Below are 25,922 nucleotides of genomic sequence, written 5' to 3'. Positions count from 1 at the left end.
GACGTTATAGTGTTTGGCAATACCCTCGATGAGCACGACACGGCGCTGAGCAAGGTGAAAAATGTTTTTGTGGAACGTAATGTGTTACTCAACGAGGAGAAGTGTGTTTGGCGGACAACTAAACTAAAATTTCCTCTCCGACAAGGGGATTGAGGCGGATCCAGATAAGATTGAGGTAATACAAAACTTTAGAGAACCCAAAAATAAGGATCGGACGACTATATCCTATAGCCCCCATATAACTGATTGATCGGATATGCCATAACTTTGGTGTTTGTAAAGTTAGGAAGCTGGGATTTTCTATGGGTTTTATGTTTGGCCAATCAATCCGACCTATCAAATTTCATAAGGATCGGCCTCCTATATCTTATAGCTGTCATATAACTGAACGATCGGAAATGCCATAACTTTGGTGTTTGTAAAGTTAGGAAGTTGGGATTATCTATGGGTTTAATTTTTGGCCAATCAATCTGACCTATCAAATTTTATAAGGATATCTTATAGCTGCCATATATCGACCGACTATATCCTATAGCTGCCATATAACTGATTGATCGGAAAAGCCATAACTATGTTGTTTGAAAAGTTAGGAAGTTCGGATTTTCTATGGGTTTTATATTTGGCCAATTAATCCGACCAACCAAATTTTATAAGGATCGGCCGACTATATCCTATAGCCGCCATTTAACTGAACGATTGGAAATGAAATAACTTTGGTGTTTTTAAAGTTAGGAAGTTGGGATTTTTTATGAGTATTAAGAATGCATCATGTGGGAACCTGTACCAGGGTTTCGGAAGTCGAGACCAACAAGGGAACCATAAATTCACCACGACGCAATGTGGATTGCATCGTATGTTGAGTTCAAGGAGGAGTCGAAGATAGGCAACGAGAGCGAGCGGTCAACCACTGAACAAATAAATATGTATATTAAACCGAAAAGCACGCGTTATTACTGGAGTGTTACATTGGCGACGAGGATAAAAGACCATTACGGAACTACTGACGGATAAGGAAGGAAACTAAGTATTAATAAAATAAACGACGGCTGCCGAAGAATACAGGTAAAGAGAAAATGCATAAGCAAGTGAAAAGGGAATAGAGGTACATATGTATATATATATTTCTGCACGCACAACGCACGTGCGAAATGTACAGGCGATGTGCAGTTGTAAGTACATGTGTGAATGTGTATGTAAGCTTGGTACGCCACAAAACGAGTAAGTGGGTAAAGCGTCCGTTCATCGATAGCCGATTAAATTCAGGCTGATGAAGTAAAAAAAAAAGAAGAGAAAAGAAAAGAAAAGAAAAGAAGAGAAAAGAAAAGAAATAAGGAAACGGAAACGGAAAAAGTTTCCACCACGCCACGAAATAAAGGTGGGAAAAGCCAGTGTGCGGATTAAATTCCTGCAGATCTTAAGAGACGAAACACACCACGAAAAGGAAAAGAAGAATGAAGTGGTGGTGGACCGCAGTTGCAGGCAATGGTGTACAACTTACCCGGTGCACTTGTTCCTTTCGACGAGGAAGCCAATAATGACATTTTTACACCTCTAGTGCAGAAATTAACCGAGTATTTTTCTCCACAACGGAACACAGTTTTCGAGAGGCACCTGTTTCGAACTATGGTTCCTGTAGAAAGTGAAGGCTTTACCGAATTTTTTATGCGTTTGCGTCGGAAAGTTGCGAAATGCTCTTTCGGCGAAACCAAAAAAGAAATTGAGAAGATTTGTATCAAAGACAAAATCATAGATGTCTGGGCGCCGATGGACTTAAAAAGGAAGCTCTTGGAGAACGAATTTACTTTAAACGAAATTATAAAGATGTGTCACATCGAAGAGCAAGTTAACAGGCAGACGGAAACGATGCGTGCAGCTGGCCAACAAAGCACAATTCAGAGAGTTTCACACCAAAGGACGCGAAGCCCTGATACTCTGCAAGACTGTGGACGATGCGGAAGACAGGGACACCGGAAGAACAGCCCAGATTGCCCAGCAAGAAGCGCCACGTGCAGGAAATGCTCCAAGATTGGACACTTTGCACGGAGATGCAAGACAAAAATAAGAGCGGCCAACCACGACGTGGACGGGCCTTGGGCGAAACGCCCACGGCGTACGGACACACACATCAGGCTGGTTAATTGTGAGTCTGTGCACGACGGTGAAAAGTCAGTAAACACTGATTGTTTTCGAGTAGCCACCAAAGGGGATAGTGACGATATTATTCCATGCAAAGTCGGCGGCAGGATAATGGAAATGGTTATCGACTCTGGTTCCAAACACAATCTATGCAGTCAAGCAGATTGGCAGAAACTAATCGACGACCAGGCAACCATTTTAAACATCCGCAGTAAATCATCGAACCAGTTCCGTTCTTATGCTTCAGATCAACCTCTCAAAATATTGAGGGTATTTGAAGTTCCGATTGGTGTAAGAAGGGACCCGGAGGTGATTGCTACGTTTTACTTTATAGAAAATAGCAGACAATCACTACTAGGATGTGATACCGCGATACAACTCAATGTTTTAAAACGAGGGTTAAACATAAATCGAGTTGAGCAGATTGATGCGTTCCCCAAATGGAAAGATGTTCAGATAAGGCTTTCAATTGATCCAACGGTGGTGCCTGTCAAACAACCCATGAGGCGAGTCCGGACTGTGCTGGAGCGCAAGGTAAACACAAAACTAGAAGAAGCCCTAAAATTTGATATTATAGAGCCAGTGACTGGGCCGAGCGCTTGGATATCGCCAATTGTCATCGTACTTAAAGAATGTGGAGATATTCGAATGTGTTTGGACATGCGCAGAGCAAATAAAGCCATAAGAAGGGAGAATCATCCTCTTCCGACGTTCGACTCATTGATGACCAAACTAAAGAACGCTAAATACTTTTCTCGACTCTATCTAAAGAACGCTTATCACCATCTTGAGCTTGACGATTCGAGCCGTGAGATAACGACATTCATTACACATCGTGGGCTGTTCAGGTATAAGAGGTTGCTATTTTTAGTGAACTCAGCTCCGGAGATTTTCCAGAGGCTGATGGAGGAAATGCTGGCACAGTGCCCAAATGCCATAAACTATATTGATGACGTTATAGTGTTTGGCAATACCCTCGATGAGCACGACACGGCGCTGAGCAAGGTGAAAAATGTTTTTGTGAAACGTAATGTGTTACTCAACGAGGAGAAGTGTGTTTGGCGGACAACTAAACTAAAATTTCCTCTCCGACAAGGGGATTGAGGCGGATCCAGATAAGATTGAGGTAATACAAAACTTTAGAGAACCCAAAAATAAGGATCGGACGACTATATCCTATAGCCCCCATATAACTGATTGATCGGATATGCCATAACTTTGGTGTTTGTAAAGTTAGGAAGCTGGGATTTTCTATGGGTTTTATGTTTGGCCAATCAATCCGACCTATCAAATTTCATAAGGATCGGCCTCCTATATCTTATAGCTGTCATATAACTGAACGATCGGAAATGCCATAACTTTGGTGTTTTTAAAGTTAAGAAGTTGAGATTTTCTATGGGTTTTATTTTTGGCTAAGTCTCACCTACCAAATTTCATAAGGATCGGACTACTATATCTTATAGCCGCCATATAACTGATTGATCGGAAATGCCATAACTTTGGTGTTTGTAAAGTTAGGAAGTTGGGATTATCTATGGGTTTAATTTTTGGCCAATCAATCCGACCTATCAAATTTCATAAGGATCGGCCGACTATATCCTATAGCCGCCATTTAACTGAACGATTGGAAATGAAATAACTTTGGTGTTTTTAAAGTTAGGAAGTTGGGATTTTTTATGAGTATTAAGAATGCATCATGTGGGAACCTGTACCAGGGTTTCGGAAGTCGAGACCAACAAGGGAACCATAAATTCACCACGACGCAATGTGGATTGCATCGTATGTTGAGTTCAAGGAGGAGTCGAAGATAGGCAACGAGAGCGAGCGGTCAACCACTGAACAAATAAATATGTATATTAAACCGAAAAGCACGCGTTATTACTGGAGTGTTACATTGGCGACGAGGATAAAAGACCATTACGGAACTACTGACGGATAAGGAAGGAAACTAAGTATTAATAAAATAAACGACGGCTGCCGAAGAATACAGGTAAAGAGAAAATGCATAAGCAAGTGAAAAGGGAATAGAGGTACATATGTATATATATATTTCTGCACGCACAACGCACGTGCGAAATGTACAGGCGATGTGCAGTTGTAAGTACATGTGTGAATGTGTATGTAAGCTTGGTACGCCACAAAACGAGTAAGTGGGTAAAGCGTCCGTTCATCGATAGCCGATTAAATTCAGGCTGATGAAGTAAAAAAAAAGAAGAGAAAAGAAAAGAAAAGAAAAGAAGAGAAAAGAAAAGAAATAAGGAAACGGAAACGGAAAAAGTTTCCACCACGCCACGAAATAAAGGTGGGAAAAGCCAGTGTGCGGATTAAATTCCTGCAGATCTTAAGAGACGAAACACACCACGAAAAGGAAAAGAAGAATGAAGTGGTGGTGGACCGCAGTTGCAGGCAGTGGTGTACAACTTACCCGGTGCACTTGTTCCTTTCGACGAGCAAGCCAATAATGACATTTTTACACCTCTAGTGCAGAAATTAACCGAGTATTTTTCTCCACAACGGAACACAGTTTTCGAGAGGCACCTGTTTCGAACTATGGTTCCTGTAGAAAGTGAAGGCTTTACCGAATTTTTTATGCGTTTGCGTCGGAAAGTTGCGAAATGCTCTTTCGGCGAAACCAAAAAAGAAATTGAGGAGATTTGTATCAAAGACAAAATCATAGATGTCTGGGCGCCGATGGACTTAAAAAGGAATTTCTTGGAGAACGAATTCACTTTAAACGAAATTATAAAGATGTGTCACATCGAAGAGCAAGTTAACATGCAGACGGAAACGATGCGTGCAGCTGGCCAACAAAGCACAATTCAGAGAGTTTCACACCAAAGGACGCGAAGCCCTGATACTCTGCAAGACTGTGGACGATGCGGAAGACAGGGACACCGGAAGAACAGCCCAGATTGCCCAGCAAGAAGCGCCACGTGCAGGAAATGCTCCAAGATTGGACACTTTGCACGGAGATGCAAGACAAAAATAAGAGCGGCCAACCACGACGTGGACGGGCCTTGGGCGAAACGCCCACGGCGTACGGACACACACATCAGGCTGGTTAATTGTGAGTCTGTGCACGACGGTGAAAAGTCAGTAAACACTGATTGTTTTCGAGTAGCCACCAAAGGGGATAGTGACGATATTATTCCATGCAAAGTCGGCGGCAGGATAATGGAAATGGTTATCGACTCTGGTTCCAAACACAATCTATGCAGTCAAGCAGATTGGCAGAAACTAATCGACGACCAGGCAACCATTTTCAACATCCGCAGTAAATCATCGAACCAGTTCCGTTCTTATGCTTCAGATCAACCTCTCAAAATATTGAGGGTATTTGAAGTTCCGATTGGTGTAAGAAGGGACCCGGAGGTGATTGCTACGTTTTACTTTATAGAAAATAGCAGACAATCACTACTAGGATGTGATACCGCGATACAACTCAATGTTTTAAAACGAGGGTTAAACATAAATCGAGTTGAGCAGATTGATGCGTTCCCCAAATGGAAAGATGTTCAGATAAGGCTTTCAATTGATCCAACGGTGGTGCCTGTCAAACAACCCATGAGGCGAGTCCGGACTGTGCTGGAGCGCAAGGTAAACACAAAACTAGAAGAAGCCCTAAAATTTGATATTATAGAGCCAGTGACTGGGCCGAGCGCTTGGATATCGCCAATTGTCATCGTACTTAAAGAATGTGGAGATATTCGAATGTGTTTGGACATGCGCAGAGCAAATAAAGCCATAAGAAGGGAGAATCATCCTCTTCCGACGTTCGACTCATTGATGACCAAACTAAAGAACGCTAAATACTTTTCTCGACTCTATCTAAAGAACGCTTATCACCATCTTGAGCTTGACGATTCGAGCCGTGAGATAACGACATTCATTACACATCGTGGGCTGTTCAGGTATAAGAGGTTGCTATTTTTAGTGAACTCAGCTCCGGAGATTTTCCAGAGGCTGATGGAGGAAATGCTGGCACAGTGCCCAAATGCCATAAACTATATTGATGACGTTATAGTGTTTGGCAATACCCTCGATGAGCACGACACGGCGCTGAGCAAGGTGAAAAATGTTTTTGTGGAACGTAATGTGTTACTCAACGAGGAGAAGTGTGTTTGGCGGACAACTAAACTAAAATTTCCTCTCCGACAAGGGGATTGAGGCGGATCCAGATAAGATTGAGGTAATACAAAACTTTAGAGAACCCAAAAATAAGGATCGGACGACTATATCCTATAGCCCCCATATAACTGATTGATCGGAAATGCCATAACTTTGGTGTTTGTAAAGTTAGGAAGCTGGGATTTTCTATGGGTTTTATGTTTGGCCAATCAATCCGACCTATCAAATTTCATAAGGATCGGCCTCCTATATCTTATAGCTGTCATATAACTGAACGATCGGAAATGCCATAACTTTGGTGTTTTTAAAGTTAAGAAGTTGAGATTTTCTATGGGTTTTATTTTTGGCTAAGTCTCACCTACCAAATTTCATAAGGATCGGACTACTATATCTTATAGCCGCCATATAACTGATTGATCGGAAATGCCATAACTTTGGTGTTTGTAAAGTTAGGAAGTTGGGATTATCTATGGGTTTAATTTTTGGCCAATCAATCCGACCTATCAAATTTCATAAGGATCGGCCGACTATATCCTATAGCCGCCATTTAACTGAACGATTGGAAATGAAATAACTTTGGTGTTTTTAAAGTTAGGAAGTTGGGATTTTTTATGAGTATTAAGAATGCATCATGTGGGAACCTGTACCAGTGTTTCGGAAGTCGAGACCAACAAGGGAACCATAAATTCACCACGACGCAATGTGGATTGCATCGTATGTTGAGTTCAAGGAGGAGTCGAAGATAGGCAACGAGAGCGAGCGGTCAACCACTGAACAAATAAATATGTATATTAAACCGAAAAGCACGCGTTATTACTGAAGTGTTACATTGGCGACGAGGATAAGAGACCATTACGGAACTACTGACGGATAAGGAAGGAAACTAAGTATTAATAAAATAAACGACGGCTGCCGAAGAATACAGGTAAAGAGAAAATGCATAAGCAAGTGAAAAGGGAATAGAGGTACATATGTATATATATATTTCTGCACGCACAACGCACGTGCGAAATGTACAGGCGATGTGCAGTTGTAAGTACATGTGTGAATGTGTATGTAAGCTTGGTACGCCACAAAACGAGTAAGTGGGTAAAGCGTCCGTTCATCGATAGCCGATTAAATTCAGGCTGATGAAGTAAAAAAAAAGAAGAAAAGAGAAAAGAAAAGAAAAGAAAAGAAGAGAAAAGAAATAAGGAAACGGAAACGGAAAAAGTTTCCACCACGCCACGAAGTAAAGGTGGGTAAAGCAAGTGTGCGGATTAAATTCCTGCAGATCTTAAGAGACGAAACACACCACGAAAAGGAAAAGAAGAATGAAGTGGTGGTGGACCGCAGTTGCAGGCAGTGGTGTACAACTTACCCGGTGCACTTATTCCTTTCGACGAGGAAGCCAATAATGACATTTTTACACCTCTAGTGCAGAAATTAACCGAGTATTTTTCTCCACAACGGAACACAGTTTTCGAGAGGCACCTGTTTCGAACTATGGTTCCTGTAGAAAGTGAAGGCTTTACCGAATTTTTTATGCGTTTGCGTCGGCAAGTTGCGAAATGCTCTTTCGGCGAAACCAAAAAAGAAATTGAGGAGATTTGTATCAAAGACAAAATCATAGATGTCTGGGCGCCGATGGACTTCAAAAGGAAGCTCTTGGAGAACGAATTCACTTTAAACGAAATTATAAAGATGTGTCACATCGAAGAGCAAGTTAACAGGCAGACGGAAACGATGCGTGCAGCTGGCCAACAAAGCACAATTCAGAGAGTTTCACACCAAAGGACGCGAAACCCTGATACTCTGCAAGACTGTGGACGATGCGGAAGACAGGGACACCGGAAGAACAGCCCAGATTGCCCAGCAAGAAGCGCCACGTGCAGGAAATGCTCCAAGATTGGACACTTTGCACGGAGATGCAATACAAAAATAAGAGCGGCCAACCACGACGTGAACGGGCCTTGGGCGAAACGCCCACGGCGTACGGACACACACATCAGGCTGGTTAATTGTGAGTCTGTGCACGACGGTGAAGTCAGTAAACACTGATTGTTTTCGAGTAGCCACCAAAGGGGATAGTGACGATATTATTCCATGCAAAGTCGGCGGCAGGATAATGGAAATGGTTATCGACTCTGGTTCCAAACACAATCTATGCAGTCAAGCAGATTGGCAGAAACTAATCGACGACCAGGCAACCATTTTCAACATCCGCAGTAAATCATCGAACCAGTTCCGTTCTTATGCTTCAGATCAACCTCTCAAAATATTGAGGGTATTTGAAGATCCGATTGGTGTAAGAAGGGACCCGGAGGTGATTGCTACGTTTTACTTTATAGAAAATACCAGACAATCACTACTAGGATGTGATACCGCGATACAACTCAATGTTTTAAAACGAGGGTTAAACATAAATCGAGTTGAGCAGATTGATGCGTTCCCCAAATGGAAAGATGTTCAGATAAGGCTTTCAATTGATCCAACGGTGGTGCCTGTCAAACAACCCATGAGGCGAGTCCCGACGGTGCTGGAGCGCAAGGTAAACACAAAACTAGAAGAAGCCGTAAAATTTGATATTATAGAGCCAGTGACTGGGCCGAGCGCTGGATATCGCCAATTGTCATCGTATTTAAAGAATGTGGAGATATTCGAATGTGTTTGGACATGCGCAGAGCAAATAAAGCCATAAAAAGGGAGAATCATCCTCTTCCGACGTTCGACTCATTGATGACCAAACTAAAGAACGCTAAATACTTTTCTCGACTCTATCTAAAGAACGCTTATCACCAACTTGAGCTTGACGATTCGAGCCGTGAGATAACGACATTCATTACACATCGTGGGCTGTTCAGGTATAAGAGGTTGCTATTTTTAGTGAACTCAGCTCCGGAGATTTTCCAGAGGCTGATGGAGGAAATGCTGGCACAGTGCCCAAATGCCATAAACTATATTGATGACGTTATAGTGTTTGGCAATACCCTCGATGAGCACGACACGGCGCTGAGCAAGGTGAAAAATGTTTTTGTGGAACGTAATGTGTTACTCAACGAGGAGAAGTGTGTTTGGCGGACAACTAAACTAAAATTTCCTCTCCGACAAGGGGATTGAGGCGGATCCAGATAAGATTGAGGTAATACAAAACTTTAGAGAACCCAAAAATAAGGATCGGACGACTATAGCCTATAGCCCCATATAACTGATTGATCGGAAATGCCATAACTTTGGTGTTTGTAAAGTTAGAAAGCTGGGATTTTCTATGGGTTTTATGTTTGGCCAATCAATCCGACCTATCAAATTTCATAAGGATCGGCCTCCTATATCTTATAGCTGCCATATATCGACCGACTATATCCTATAGCTGCCATTGATCGGAAAAGCCATAACTTTGTTGTTTGAAAAGTTAGGAAGTTCGGATTTTCTATGGGTTTTATATTTGGCCAATTAATCCGACCTACCAAATGTTATAAGGATCGGCCGACTATATCCTATAGCCGCCATATAACTGAACGATTGGAAATGAAATAACTTTGGTGTTTTTAAAGTTAGGAAGTTGGGATTTTTTATGAGTATTTAGAATGCATCATGTGGGAACCTGTACCAGGGTTTCGGAAGTCGAGACCAACAAGGGAACCATAAATTCACCACGACGCAATGTGGATTGCATCGTATGTTGAGTTCAAGGAGGAGTCGAAGATAGGCAACGAGAGCGAGCGGTCAACCACTGAACAAATAAATATGTATATTAAACCGAAAAGCACGCGTTATTACTGAAGTGTTACATTGGCGACGAGGATAAAAGACCATTACGGAACTACTGACGGATAAGGAAGGAAACTAAGTATTAATAAAATAAACGACGGCTGCCGAAGAATACAGGTAAAGAGAAAATGCATAAGCAAGTGAAAAGGGAATAGAGGTACATATGTATATATATATTTCTGCACGCACGTGCGAAATGTACAGGCGATGTGCAGTTGTAAGTACATGTGTGAATGTGTATGTAAGCTTGGTACGCCACAAAACGAGTAAATTAAATTCAGGCTGATGAAGTAAAAAAAAAGAAGAAAAGAGAAAAGAAAAGAAAAGAAGAGAAAAGAAAAGAAATAAGGAAACGGAAACGGAAAAAGTTTCCACCACGCCACGAAATAAAGGTGGGTAAAGCAAGTGTGCGGATTAAATTCCTGCAGATCTTAAGAGACGAAACACACCACGAAAAGAAAAAAAAGAATGAAGTGGTGGTGGACCGCAGTTGCAGGCAGTGGTGTACAACTTACCCGGTGCACTTGTTCCTTTCGACGAGGAAGCCAATAATGACATTTTTACACCTCTAGTGGAGAAATTAACCGAGTATTTTTCTCCACAACGGAACTCAGTTTTCGAGAGGCACCTGTTTCGAACTATGGTTCCTGTAGAAAGTGAAGGCTTTACCGAATTTTTAATGCGTTTGCGTCGGCAAGTTGCGAAATGCTCTTTCGACGAAACCAAGAAAGAAATTGAGGAGATTTGTATCAAAGACAAAATCATAGATGTCTGGGCGCCGATGGACTTAAAAAGGAAGCTCTTGGAGAACGAATTCACTTTAAACGAAATTATAAAGATGTGTCACATCGAAGAGCAAGTTAACAGGCAGACGGAAACGATGGGTGCAGCTGGCCAACAAAGCACAATTCAGAGAGCTTCACACCAAAGGACGCGAAACCCTGATACTCTGCAAGACTGTGGACGATGCGGAAGACAGGGACACCGGAAGAACAGCCCAGATTGCCCAGCAAGAAGCGCCACGTGCAGGAAATGCTCCAAGATTGGACACTTTGCACGGAGATGCAAGACAAAAATAAGAGCGGCCAACCACGACGTGGACGGGCCTAGGGCGAATCGCCCACGGCGTACGGACACACACATCAGGCTGGTTAATTGTGAGTCTGTGCACGACGGTGAAAAGTCAGTAAACACTGATTGTTTTCAAGTAGCCACCAAAGGGGATAGTGACGATATTATTCCATGCAAAATCGGCGGCAGGATAATGGAAATGGTTATCGACTCTGGTTCCAAACACAATCTATGCAGTCAAGCAGATTGGCAGAAACTAATCGACGACCAGGCAACCATTTTCAACATCCGCACCAAATCATCGAACCAGTTCCGTTCTTTCTCAAAATATTGAGGGTATTTGAAGTTCCGATTGGTGTAAGAAGGGACCCGGAGGTGATTGCTACGTTTTACTTTATAGAAAATAGCAGACAATCACTACTAGGATGTGATACCGCGATACAACTCAATGTTTTAAAACGAGGGTTAAACATAAATCGAGTTGAGCAGATTGATGCGTTCCCCAAATGGAAAGATGTTCAGATAAGGCTTTCAATTGATCCAACGGTGGTGCCTGTCAAACAACCCATGAGGCGAGTCCCGACGGTGCTGGAGCGCAAGGTAAACACAAAACTAGAAGAAGCCCTAAAATTTGATATTATAGAGCCAGTGACTGGGCCGAGCGCTTGGATATCGCCAATTGTCATCGTATTTAAAGAATGTGGAGATATTCGAATGTGTTTGGACATGCGCAGAGCAAATAAAGCCATAAGAAGGGAGAATTATCCTCTTCCGACGTTGGACTCATTGATGACCAAACTAAAGAACGCTAAAAACTTTTCTCGACTCTATCTAAAGAACGCTTATCACCAACTTGAGCTTGACGATTCGAGCCGTGAGATAACGACATTCATTACACATCGTGGGCTGTTCAGGTATAAGAGGTTGCCATTTGGAGTGAACTCAGCTCCGGAGATTTTCCAGAGGCTGATGGAGGAAATGCTGGCACAGTGCCCAAATGCCATAAACTATATTGATGACGTTATAGTGTTTGGCAATACCCTCGATGAGCACGACACGGCGCTGAGCAAGGTGAAAAATGTTTTTGTGGAACGTAATGTGTTACTCAACGAGGAGAAGTGTGTTTGGCGGACAACTAAACTAAAATTTCTTGGTCATATCCTCTCCGACAAGGGGATTGAGGCGGATCCAGATAAGATTGAGGTTATACAAAACTTTAGAGAACCCAAAAATAAGGAAGAGGTCCGCAGTTTTTTGGGTTTGGTCACGTATGTGGGAAAGTTTATACCCGATTTGGCGGATACGACAGAACCATTGAGAGCATTGATCAAATTAAACGAGAAATTCATATGGGGTGAGGCGCAGAAGTTAGCCTTTAATCAGTTAAAGAAAAAGGTTTCGGTAGTCCCCATGCTGTCCTATTTTACCTTAACGGATCGGACTAATTGATTGCGGACGTTAGTCCAGTAGCCTTAGGTGCGGTATTGGTATCGTATTGTATTATCGTATTATCTCGTTTGCCAGCAAGAGTTTATCAGATGTAGAAAAAAGATAGTCTCAAACAGAAAAGGAAAGTCTCGCGTTAGTCTGGGCGGTAGAAAAGTTTAATTTTTATTTGATCGGATTAGAATTTGACCTAGTAACGGACCACAAGCCTCATGAGGCCATATTTAAGCCCACTTCTAGACCTCCAGCCCGCATCGAAAGGTGGCTCCTACGCCTACAATCGTACAGTTTCCGAGTTGTGTATAAGCCAACATCGCAGACTCAATGTCGAGACTGTCCCAGGAAACCGAGTCAAACTAATTCGATTGGCAGGGGGAGTAAAACATATTTCATATCGTCTCAAATTCAATACCAGTTTCGTTATCAATCTCAGAGATAGCTGAAAGTAGTACTCATGATGAGGAAATAATAGATGCAATGACGTGCCTAAAGGAGGATTCGTAGAAGCTAGCTACATCGAGTCCATTCTATCCGTTTCGATTTGAAGTATCTACGCTCGGTAATATTCTGCTAAGAGGAACAAAGCTAGTGATTCCGAAAGATCTGCGACGGAAAGTGTTGGAGTTAGCACATGAGGGTCACCCAGGCGAGAATGCAATGAAGCGGCGACTCCGCTCAAAAGTATGGTGGCCACGAATGGATAGAGAGGCTGAAGAATTCGTAAAAACCTGTCGTAGCTGCATTTTGGTGTCTGCTCCGGTACGTCCGGCCCCAATGAAGAGGCACTCGTTTCCAAATGGCCCATGGATGTGTTTGACAACCGATCTGTTAGGCCCGCTACCAAACGGAGAATACATTTTGGTACTAATCGATTATTACTCTCGATATATGGAGTACAAAATAACGAGGAGCATCACATCAAGGGTTATAATAACCGAGATGGAGAATGTTTTCGCAAGGCTAGGTTTTCCCCATACATTAACAGCAGACAACGGTCGACAGTTCATAAGCGCGGAATTCAAAGAATGTTGTACAACAAACGGGATCGAGTTGCGTACAACTCCTCCATATTGGCCACAAACGTACGGAGAGGTGGAGAATATGAATAAATCACTCGTTAAACGTCTCAAAATCGCATATGCGAGCAGAAGTAACAACAAGAATGAGTTGCAAAAATTCGTTCTAATGTATAATGTAACACCACTTAGTACAACGGGTGCAACTCCAACGCAGCTGATGTACAATCGGACGATACGAGATAAAATTCCCGGAATTCAGGATATTTCGGATCATGGTGTGGACTTGGAGGAAAGAGATAGGGATATGTACCAGAAAGAAAAAGGGAAGAAGATAACAGATGCAGCTCGAAGAGCAGGAGATATTGAATTAACTGTAGGTGACAGGGTTCTAATTAAAAATGTTATTTTTCCCCACAAACTAACACCAACTTTCGATCCAACGGTTTACAAGGTGACCAGCAGAGTCGGGGATGTGGCTCAGGTAACCGGAAATAAAAAGTCATATTCAAGGAACGTCAGTCATCTCAAGAAAGTCGAATCCTCTGCTGCAGTTCAGTCGGAGGAGGGCCAATCCCCGAAAAGGACTGATTAATCATCCTCAGCCAAACAAATTGATGCGGAGCCCACCTCACAGATGCCACAGGAAGGACTAAAACTGCGTCTGAAAAAAAAGGAGAGATGTGGGAACCTGTACCAGGGTTTCGGAATTCGAGCCCAACAAGGGAACCATAAATTCACCACGACGCAATGTGGATTGCATCGTATGTTGAGTTCAAGGAGGAGTCGAAGATAGGCAACGAGAGCGAGCGGTCAACGACTGAACAAATAAATATATTAAACCGAAAAGCACGCGTTATTACTGGAGTGTTACATCATATAACATTAGATCATATATACATCATATGAATAATTTTGGAGAATATAATGTACATAATATTCTGCAAGGGTATATCAACTTCGGCGCCGCCCGAAGTTAGCTTTCCTTTCTTGTTTTTAGGGTTAATTTTGGTATGAGTGCAGTAGAATTCATGAGTAGGAATCTACCCAGTGTGAGGAGAAATACAGCGCGTATGACCAATAGTTTTGTCAGCTTTATATTCCGTTAAAAAGTGGTGTATGCCTTTTATAAACCAATTTTACAATCGTGACCGATGAAGGAATTTGCAATGAACATGAAAAACAAGATGTCCAACTAAGAGTCGCCCGTCGGTCTATGGAGTTTTAGGTTTCCGTTCAACACAGAGGAGGTGCTTAGATTAAACATGTAGATACGCTCAGCCCCCAAACTGCATTCTTATCGAAGATTCCGCAAAATATCGACTAAGAGAAGCTCAGAACTGGGACGATTGGATTAAAGCAGTTAAAAAATTACTTTTCGTTAAAGCAACATACTCCACAATGATGTTGCGAAAGAGCTTTTAGTCTTTCCAGAATCAATGCAAGAGGACATAACCAGAATAGCACATCTCGAAGGCAACTGTGGAGCAAAGATGGAAAGGTCAGTCAAGAGTAAAGCAGAATGACGTCAATTGACAAAATCCAAAAATCACAGGGTACATACCACATTGATCACGTGGCTCCCAGACAATAATTGTTCAGCTGTTGTAGGAGGGTTTTATAAGGCTTTTTTCTCCCGATGCCAAGCAAACTTTGCCAGAATTACCAGGCAAACTCGTATTGCCAACAAATTATTTATGACACACCACCTAAAACGACGAATTATTCCTACATACATTTACTATAATAAATAATTTTTTGAATGTAAAGACCAGCCGCATTTGGCTTACAGTCAATAGCAATTTTCAAATATAAATTTTTCTGCAAGAACTCGCGACACGACATGGAAGCCTTCAAATAAGGGCTAGCTTACTGATTAGTGCTTTTAGAATATGAAATATTACCTTTTTATTGGAATACAACAGAAGAGTGAGATTTTATTTGGCATACTGACCCATTAAGTCTACCCAGCCAAAGACAAGGCTTGTGCGATAGACCATGATGGTCTCAAAGCGGTAATGAACATCCAAATCCACATATGAGGAATTAGCATAAACGTCCGGCGGCAGAAATGCGGGGCGGACATCGCTGATGTAGTTAAGCGAGTAGCAGTTGCGAAAGCATTTACAGGACATGCCCTCGAAGTTGTTGCGCACAAAGTCCTTCTCGCCAGGCTGGTGCGAGTAAAGAAGCAGGTCTGGTTGTATATAGATATGTGATAATGATTAGTATAGGGCCTTTGCTGGAAATGTTCGGGCTCTACTAACCATTGTGCTCCGCCAAGCAGAGCAAATCCTGCGCCCGGCACGACCGATATTGGCCTGGCCAAAATATCAATTATTCAATAAGCTAAAGTTGTTGGCCAATTTTGCTTACCCGGTGGAAAAAGTAAGTCCATTGTGCAATTACAGTAGCGCACCAAGTACTCCTGGTGGCACTCCGAAAGGCAATTCTCAATCATGTATACGTAGCCTTGCAGGGACTTGAAATCCCTACTGTTGTGCTCATCCTTTGGGCATTCAAAGTGCGGAAATAACTGCATGTTAGGGATTGACGTGAATCAAGTTACAGTTGGTTTTAACTCACATCGAACACACACTGTCGCTGGTCGGAGCGAACACCTCGCGTGTCATTATCATAGAAGTAGATGATCGGTTCAATCTCTAGGGTAGTTTCCGTGTTCGAGGGAATGTAAAATGGATTGTTGTGCCACACGAAGGGTTCGGTTACCATAACGTCGATGCCCTTTAATTCAGCCTTTTTGTTGTTTCCCGGCCAGTGCTTAGAGGGCTGGATAAGGACCCTTACGGAGAGAGCGCTCATGGGACCTGCCGATCCTGTGCGCCAAGGCCACATGGGATCGAGTAGCTGCATCCTCCTGCCTTCGTCGGTTTCTAGGGAGTTGAATGCCCAGCACAGTCCGTTCTTGCTGCGCCGCTTCGAGAAGATGTCGCAACAGTTGTAGGCGTAGTGCCGCCACTGGCAGTCTGAGAGCAATTCATCGCAGCGCCAGGTCATAAAGTCCACCACCTGACTAAAATTGATGTAGTTCAGCAGCTCTGTCGGCTGGTTGCGCAACCGTTCGAAGGACTGGAAGTGGCCAAAATAGGCATCGTCGTAGCTGCCCACGATGTGCTCGAAGAGGGACAGTTGGGCAGAGTCGCTGATGTTTGACATGAATCTTGACTTTGCCTGAGCCAAGCGCTGCCAGTTGAGGCGGTTGCGGTTGCAGATCGTAATCACCGGAAAAGGTATGCGGTACACCGGGTACCGAGTGCTGTCTACCACCGTCTGAAAGTGGGCGGCGTTGTAGCGGGCCGAGAGTATCAGGCACACGTAAACCGCTCCCAAGAACGCACTTACAAAGGTGCACAGCCAGACAAAGCGCTCCCACTTACTTGCCCGGGCACTGAGGAGCCTATCCAGGCCATGTATGGTAGTTCGTTTGCCGAATCGCAAGGCCAACTGCCAAGCGGACTGAGCAAAGCGATGGCTGTGGCTTTGGCGGGGAAAAGTGAGACAGCGTCATGTCTGTATCTGAGCCACTGAGTCTGGTCAAGGAGCACGCCAGGTTTTTATACCATTTCGAGCTGGTGCGTGCTGAAATGCAGCGCTAATTGGGTGCTATTTAACGCCTTGTCGTGCCACAAAACGCCGTTGACGTGCAGCCCATTATTAGCCCGATGGCTAAGCAAACTGTCACCAAAAGGTCAAATAAATCGATTGCTTATTCCCATACGATTTAACCTGATTTGCAGCTAATGGCCACCTTAGGGGGATTCCCATCCAGAAGCCTTCATTTGAAAAATTAAAAAAAAACCAAACTTCCAGAATTCAAAAAGATTCTAAAAACATAAAATTTAAGGAGGCGCATAAAATATAAAATATTTAATTTTTGTAAAGCTGCAGAGGCCTGCTGAAGCTTTGACTTTAAAGTCAAACCTTTTTTAAGCTAAACTAAACTTTTAAGCTAACTATATAATTTCTCGATTCTGAAAGATGTTCATTTCAAAACGTGGTTTTGCAAGTAGTAGTGCAAGTTTTAGGGGTATGGTTCTGAACGTCCTCATATATCTCGAGGACTACATAAAATATAAAAATGTTATTAATTCCAAATAATATCAATATTATAGGATAAGAACAAAATCGAACATTTTTCGGGCTGAACGGGTCTGAACTCTATGTTAAGGTGTAAAGCTAATTAGCATTAAATTCAATTGAATGCCATTAATCGCAATTGATTTGCACACAGTGATTAAAAATGACCCACAATCCAATGTGAAGGGAGTAGGTTGTGGGTATGGGGCGTGTGAACCCTGCGCCCAAACAAAAAAGCAAGCCTACGTGTTTATACCCTTGCAGCTAAATCAAAAATTTAATAGTCTATACAAAAAAAAACCTTATTTGAGACTGTTTTAAATGTTACATTTTGAATATGTAATTAATAATATATTAAAAATAAGTTTTCTTTTAATAGGAAAATTTTCGACTTGAAAAATTATTTAAGGGTTTGCTTTTTTAAAATGGCTAATCATCTCAGCCGATGCTAAAAATAGTTTGTTTAACCAGCGACCTAATAACTAGTTTAACCCGCAGCCCAGTCAATGTTATTTTGTTATTTTTATACCCTTGCAGAGGGTGTTATAATTTCAGTCAAAAGTTTGCAACGCAGTGAAGATGACATTTCCGGCCCTATAAAGTATATATATTCTTGATCAGCATCACTAGAAGAGTCGATATAGCCATGCCCGTCTTTGCGTCTGTCTGTCCGTCCGTCTGTCCGTTTCTACGCAAACTAGTATCTTATAGAAAGTTGTCTTTCTATTGCAGGTAGTATATATATAAGTATAGTAACTATATATTATATCAGAGTTACGCTTTATTTTTATCAAAATCCCACAACAATATAAAATAGCTCCCAAAGAAACGATGGCAAAATGCAGCCCAAAATCGACATTGTAATGTTTATAGTAATACAGGTATAGAAATCGAAATGTAGTCGTTTTGTAATAACTACAAGGGTATATAAACTTCGGCTTGCCGAAGTTTGCTTCATTTCTTGTTTATTATTAAATTTACATTTTATAAAAACAAAAATTAAGATTTTTTAAATGTTTACTAATTTTAGCTTTTTTATGGAGAGTCAAAAAGTAATGTGTAGCGTTTAAAAACAAATATTGTACTTCTTTAAAAGTAAAGAGATAAAAGAACGATTTTATTAGATCCCAAAAACTATAAAAGATAGCCAAGGAATATAAAAATTAATTAAATTAAAAATTTGTAGTGTTTACAATTTTTGTATGCAATACCAATAAGATTACGTTGTTTACAATGCAGATCCAAAAGCGAATATTACAGCCTTATTATTATTAAAATATATATAATATTGTTTTCTGGAATTGGCTCTTTTCAATAACTCTTAAGTTAAGAGTCTTAACTAATAAATTCTTGTATAAACAACTTTTTTTCAAAAAAAATAATTGCTACGAAATTTGTTCTTTAAGCCTAGTATCCAGATCGACAAACGATTACGCTAGCGTAAAAACTTTAATCTTTCCAGTGTGACCAAAAGTTTGAGAGTTCATCAGATTTAAGCGTGCTATGGTCGTACTGTCAATCAGCTGGGCTTGTTGACAAGCAGTTAAAATTCAAACATCGTATTTGCGGGAAAAAGCCTTTAAAAGATATTATCAACTACCTTGGCAAAACAAGTCTTCCGCTGTACAAAGAAATTAAAAAACAATACAATTTAAATTTAACAGTTGTTTTTTTTAATGTACTGATAATTATTTGCTAATTTAAAGTTCATAGCTGCACTTTTATTGTGTTTTTTCGTACATTCTGGACCTAAAAAACATTTTGCTCTGACAAGAGGCACCCCAGATAGTATTAATGTTATTTTGTCCTCACATATAAACACCTGCAATCGACTTTTGCGAGTTTTTTGAGTTTTTCCCTCCATTTCTTATAATGTTCAGTGAGAAGCGCACGCCAAAAGATTAAATTTTTTAATCTTTTCGCTAGGGTTCACGTTTCCGCAGACTGGCAACGCTATGGAATTTTCTGGTATTTTTTTCGTCGATCAGGAGACTGACGTGAAAAAAAGGCCCGACGAAAAGTGAACGCCAGCTGTTTGCCTCTCGCTCTCTCTCATGACTGGCGTACGGTTTACGTCGAAGTGGATACTAGGCTTTAAACGTAAACAAACCCAATGTTTTGAACACCTGAAAAAGTTTTTTTATATATGTAAATAAGAACATATTATTCTCCTAGCAGCAAGGGTATGTAAATTTCGACTCGCCCAAGTAAGCTTCCGTCCGATTCTTACAAATATCCATAGATTTTTAATGTCGACTTAATGTAAGTTAGATGGCTGCAATCAATGATAGGTTCGGATTGGTCCGCTTTAGTGACTCTTTATTTACAAACACCAAAAAAAAATGTGAGTCGCAAACTAATAAGTGTGGCTTAAAATGCCAATATACCTACAATAAATGTTCTGGTCACACCGGGATACTGAGTGAGTGTCAATAATCAACAAAATTGTGACAATAATTTAATTTGTAATTATAATCAATTTCAGAATCACAATATATGTAAATATATACATGTAAATGTATAATCTGCCAGGAAAGATCAAAAAATGTATGGTCAGTGCTATGCGTACTGTTTTTAATATTATATATTTTTAATACTTAAATATTTTTTTTTTGACACTTTGGTTTGCCAAAATTGTTCATTTCAGTTCAAACAGTTCAAATTTAAAATAAAATATATTTTAGATCAGATAAAAAAGTCCTCAAACAAGAATAACAGAATATATTCCGTACACGTTATTAAATAAATATTCAATAAAATAATGTTATATTGAAAATATCCAAGGAACGCTTGTTATTTACAGCGTTGATAGTTTAGAAAGATGTCTCTAAGATAATCATCTCTTTAAAACTATTAAAACAATTTATGTCGAAACAGAGGCATACTAATGCCGATTTTTTTTTTGTGTATGTCCAAAACCCTTAAAGATTTGAAACTCTTCAAGCATGGCTATAAAAGCATTGCCCCACCTATATATGACTAATCGACAAAATGTTTTCCCGTCCAATTGGTAAAGTCAAGCTAGTTGTGCCAGTTGGTGCACGACGGCAAAGTCCAGAAGCTTTAACGGGAAGTAATTTAAAATCGAACAACGAAACTCATTGGACTGTCCTGCTCGATTTCTACATATCCAGATCGCACATACACGGATTGTATTTACTCTTTTTACCGACAATGCGGCGACGTATGCGGTGAGAGTTTCTAATAAAGACAGTGTTCTGAATAATTTAATTCTTTTTGATAGGATTCTGTGGTTCATAGCTTTGATATGCGCGTGCAGTGTTCTCCTATACGTTAGCTATTTGTTGGGGGAGCGATACGAAAATAAACATTTCAAGACAATTGTCGCCCATTCGCATGCCTCCATTCATCGTATCTCCTTTCCAGTGGTCATCATCTGTAACAAGAACCGACTAAACTGGTCTCGGCTACCTGAAATTAGAAGGAAATATAAAATTACAGCGGACCACGATCGACTTTTTGATCGTATTCTTACCGCCTACGATGGGTTAAGTTTTCAGAAATTCAACGTATTCGATTCCTTGCAAGGTGAGCCCTTGGAAGATCTCAATCACCTGAATTTCACGCAAATTGTTACTGAGATGTCCTGGAGATGTGATGAAATCCTAGGTGATTGTGTCTGGCAGACAGTGCCTCGGAATTGCTGCAAGCTTTTTCGACACCGACGCCTGCCCCTTGGGTATTGTCTGGGTTTCAATGAGCTAGAGCAGCGTCGTGGCACAGAGACTGGCATTAACACGGGGCTGCTTCTTAGACTACTACTTCAAGAAGCACATCATGCTCCGGGTAATCCAGCATCAAAAGGCTTCTTGGTGGGTATCCCCGCATGGCCAAACTGATATGTTTTTATACCCTTGCAGAGCGTATTATAATTACAGATCTATTCATGTCCGTCTGTCCGCCCGTCCGCAAACGCAAACTAGTCCCTCAGCTTTAAAGCTATCTGTTTGAAACTTTCCCAAAAGTTGTCTTTCTATTGCAGGTAGTATATAAGTCGGAAGAAACCGCGTCGGATGACTATATCATATATTAATAGGAAAAAAATGAAAACAATGAATGAAGCAAACTTCGGCAATCCGAAAATTATATACCCTTGCAGTTATTAAAAAACTATAACATTTCCATCTATTCCTATATTACTAAAAACAATGAAGCTATGTCGATTTTGCTCTGCATTTTCCTATCGTTTCTATGACAGCTATATGATATTGTTGTCCGATTTTGACAAAACGAAAAGCGTAATTCTGATATAGTAAATAGTTACTATATGTTTTGATAAATAGAAAAACAGCAAAATAAAATGTTTTTAAATTTGTATTATACCCATGCAGAGGGTATTATATTTTCAGACAAAAGTTTGCAACGCAAACCCCATAAAGTATATATCTTTTTGATCAGCATCATCAGGAGAGTCGATCTAGCCATGTCAGTCTGTCCGTTTCTACGCAAATTAGTCCCTCAGTTTTTAAGCTATCTGCTTAAAACTTTCCCAAAAGTTGTCTTTCTATTGCAGGTAGTATATAAGTCTGATCGATCCGGATCGGGCGACTATATCATGTAGCTCCCATAGAAACAAAATTATTAAAAGTATAACTTTGTTGTTTATAATTTTTTTTTTGATCTTTGGGATTCGGTAATATTTAAATACTATTAAATTAAAATCGGACATTAATATCATATAGCTCCCATTAGAACAATCAAAAAATTAAATCGAAATTTAGTCGATTTGTAATAACTGCAAGGGTATATAAACTTCGGCTTGGCGAAGTTTGCTTCCTTTATTAATGGTTAAAATATACTCAAATAAGAAAGAAAGCTTACTTTGGAAAGTCGAAAGTTATATACCCTAGCAGCCAAGAATTATTATTGAATAGCTATATAGAGCGAAATTATGACAGTTTTCTGGTGTATTTTTTGGTATTTCATTACATATTTGTATACAAATGTCCATATATGGACCGATCCATAAAATCAAGAAAATTATTTCTTGAATTTATAAAGCTTTTCTGAACGTTTAATTTTATTGGTAAAAATAAAGTAAGCTTTTTTTTATTTATTACTTGTATATATTTTCAATTTACACTTCAATTTATATTAAAACGAGGACGGAAGCTAACTTCGGCAAGCCGAAGTTTTAATACCCTTGCAGACTTTGACGAAAGTTACACACTGCGCGAAATATTCTGAAAAACATCAAATTTGGACCGATTTCAACCTATTGCTCCAATGGGAGCTATATAGAGCTATAGGATATAGACGTCCGATCGGCCCGCGCTTTTACCCTGATCAAGGTATGCATAAAAAATACGATTTGGAAAGATTCATGTCAATAGGGAGCCATGGGAGCTATAGGATATAGACGTCCGATTTAAGGACGACTGTGAAAGTTTCAGATCGCTAGCTTTTAAACTGAGCTCGCAAACGGTATTGAAACAGACGGACAGACGGACATGGCTATATCGACTCCCCTATTGACCCTGATCAAGAAAATATATACATTATGGGGTCGGAAACGTTTTCTTCACTGCGTTACAAACTTCTGACCAAAATTATATCATCCTCTGCAAGGGTATACAAAACTTTTATATGAACAAATAAATTACATTTGGAAATTTTGCTCTTCCCTCGATCTCGATCGCTAGAGAAACTCCCGATCCACTAAATCATTCCTACCCATTATAAAGAGAAGACTAAAACAAAGAAGCCTTCTCGGCAAATGGGCTGACATACCAACTTTTTTCATTTATATAACTGTTTTGAAAGATAACAAAGTATTTGATGGAGATAAAAATCTAGGGTGAATTTTTTTAATGATCCCATAAAATTTTATTATTGCTCAGGTCGAACGATTCTGGTTTTAAACAAGGAGGCTGTGATGATTTTAAAAGTAATATTATGATCATTATTTGGCAGTTACATATTATAGTTGTGCAACTTATCTCACGTTTTATGCATATTCGTTTATAAATAAAAAATAATTTTCGGTTAATATTTTGATCTATCCTTTGGAAGATATGTGATTTAGTCGTTGGATTTCATTTCCGATGTACATTTTACCTGCAAAAGACGAACAAATTTTCATCCAGAGAGAGATAAAATTGAGACGGTCGAAAATGTGTCCTTTACTGCGTTGCAAGCCTCTGACTTAAATGAAAATACTGTCTATGAGGGTATACTAATTAGGAAAAGTGCTCACAGATAATTAAAGTTGCCTGTGGTGTTAATCACATTTCACAGCTGACTGTAGTGGAATCCTCGGTGTGGTTCGGGTTCCCAATCGAGGTGGTGCCTCATTCCCGCACTAACGTGGCTGTCACAGCGGTATATCACTACTTCGACGAGAGCACATTGAGCATGCCGTCGCGGTGACGGCGGTGTGTTATGGACTATGAACAGGACAGCGAGCACTTTCAGACCCTGGAAGGCCAGAAGTACATGTTGGAGAACTGTCAGGCCCAGTGCCAGCAGCGGTACCTGCTACGATACTGCAACTGCTCCCTGGACTTGTTTTATCCGCCATCTGACTACGCCGCCTGTCGGCTAAAGGACCTGCCCTGTCTGGCATCCCACAACCGTCTGTTGCAGAACTTCGAGCAGCCTGGAGAGCATCCTTACGTGCACAGGGAGGAGTCCGGCCTAGTCTGCGAGTGCCTACACAATTGCAAGTCCCTGACCCTGATGACTGATATGCGCAAGAGCGTCCAACAGCCCTGGTTGCAACCCAACTCAAACATAAGCGAAAGCATGCTGCTCAACGTGTACTTCAAGAAACCTTCCATGCTGGTGTACAAGACAAACTTAATTTACACCTGGGTGGACTTGATTGGTATGTGAAGAACCATGTTCTTTCTTAAAATTGTCCGAAGTGATAAAGTACTTTCCCCTTTCACATTTCAGTGTCTTTTGGAGGCATTTGTCAACTTTGTTTGGGTTGTTCTATAATTAGCCTCATCGAGTTTTTGTTCTTTGCGCTATTTAAAGTACCACAACTATATTGGAAGTGTTTAATAATACAAAATAAATAAAAAATGTTCAAAAAAGTAATACCGTTTCTGGAAATATATATTTAGAAAGGCCGTTGTCTATCAAGAAATACGAGTACTCTTAACAACAAAAACACCTCTAAAACGAGGTCGATCTCCTGTACACCTGATTATTTACTCTAATCTATTGTGTTTCAAACACATAGCTTGGGCAAGCAGCAGTGAAAAAGTAAGTTAATGTAAAGTAAAACAAGAAAGGAAGCAAACTTCGGCAAGCCGATGTTTATATACCCTTGCAGTTATTACAAAACTATAACATTTCGATTTCTATGCCTATATTACTAATAACAATGAAGCTATGTCGATTTTGCTCTATATTTTCCCATCGTTTCTATGACAGCTATATGATATTATTGTCCGATTTTGACAAAACGAAAAGCGTAATTCTGATACAGTAAATAATTACTATATCTCAAAGAAATGTTTTGATAAATAGAAAAAAAGTAAAATCAATTTATTTTTCCTTTTTAATTTTTTTTCAATTTTTTGAGTAATTTTGTACCGACTCAAAACGGTCAATGTGCACTTGATAATGTGGACTCCAAATTGACGAACAATATTCCAAAATAGGACGGACAAGGGAGGTAAATAATAATTTGGTCGTATAAGGCTCATCAAATTCTTTTGACCAACGCTTTATAAACCCATGAACACTCATGGCTTTGTTAACAGTGGACATTATGTGGCAGTCAAATTTAAGTTTAGGGTCCAGAAGAACACCTAAATCGTTAACTGAATATATACGGTCGAGTGGCGTATTTTTAAGAAAGTATCTGATAAACAAAGGAGCACCCCTATAAAAAGTCATAATGTTGCATTTAAGGCAGTTCAAATTTCAAAGGTTGTACTCACACCATCCATGAAAACAATCAATATCTGAATGTAATTTAAATCCCGACGCTATATCATTAAATGATAAACAAAGCTTAACATCATCAGCATACATTAGTACACGAGAATGTGTTATGATAAAGGGAAGATCGTTAATAAACAAAGTAAACAGCAAAGGGCCCAAATAATATAAAAAAAAATCAAATTTTGTGTAATTATACATAAAAAACAACTTTTAACAAAAACTTTTACCCTGATCCAGGTATACATAAATAAATTAGATTTGCGTAGTTTCATGTCAATAGCTTTTATACTGCAAAAATGTCATATAAAAATAGAAAAAAGGGATATTTTCGCAGCCCTTAACAATTTTTCCTACTGA

The 25,922-nt window shown here is 40.3% G+C and overlaps 2 protein-coding genes across 2 annotated transcripts in view; one reads left to right on the top strand and one right to left on the bottom strand.

The window, feature by feature from the left end:
* Nucleotides 1-17,220, bottom strand: part of LOC108048448 (pickpocket protein 19) — a 94,711-nt gene extending 77,491 nt beyond the window's left edge. The window contains exons 1-5 of the mRNA XM_044460781.1: nucleotides 17,201-17,220; nucleotides 16,134-17,046; nucleotides 15,924-16,056; nucleotides 15,815-15,868; nucleotides 15,502-15,744 (exon numbers count right to left, since the gene is read on the bottom strand). Coding sequence (XP_044316716.1) covers nucleotides 15,502-15,744; nucleotides 15,815-15,868; nucleotides 15,924-16,056; nucleotides 16,134-17,046; nucleotides 17,201-17,220 — 1,363 coding nt within the window. The remainder of the gene's footprint in view (nucleotides 1-15,501; nucleotides 15,745-15,814; nucleotides 15,869-15,923; nucleotides 16,057-16,133; nucleotides 17,047-17,200) is intronic.
* A 2,861-nt stretch (nucleotides 17,221-20,081) lies between these two features.
* LOC108048447 (pickpocket protein 19) lies at nucleotides 20,082-24,691 on the top strand. Its single transcript, XM_017129115.2, is given in 5 exon segments — nucleotides 20,082-20,192; nucleotides 20,662-20,836; nucleotides 20,890-21,478; nucleotides 23,904-24,492; nucleotides 24,564-24,691. Coding segments are annotated over 5 exon segments (1,512 nt in total). The 5' UTR covers nucleotides 20,082-20,161.
* The last annotated feature ends 1,231 nt before the right edge of the window (nucleotides 24,692-25,922 follow it).

Source organism: Drosophila rhopaloa, unplaced genomic scaffold (assembly GCF_018152115.1).
Source record: "Drosophila rhopaloa isolate 14029-0021.01 unplaced genomic scaffold, ASM1815211v1 contig_218, whole genome shotgun sequence".
NCBI classification, from domain to species: domain Eukaryota; kingdom Metazoa; phylum Arthropoda; class Insecta; order Diptera; family Drosophilidae; genus Drosophila; species Drosophila rhopaloa.
Note: the sequence above shows the minus strand (reverse complement) of the source record. Positions and strands in the feature narration are given on the sequence as shown.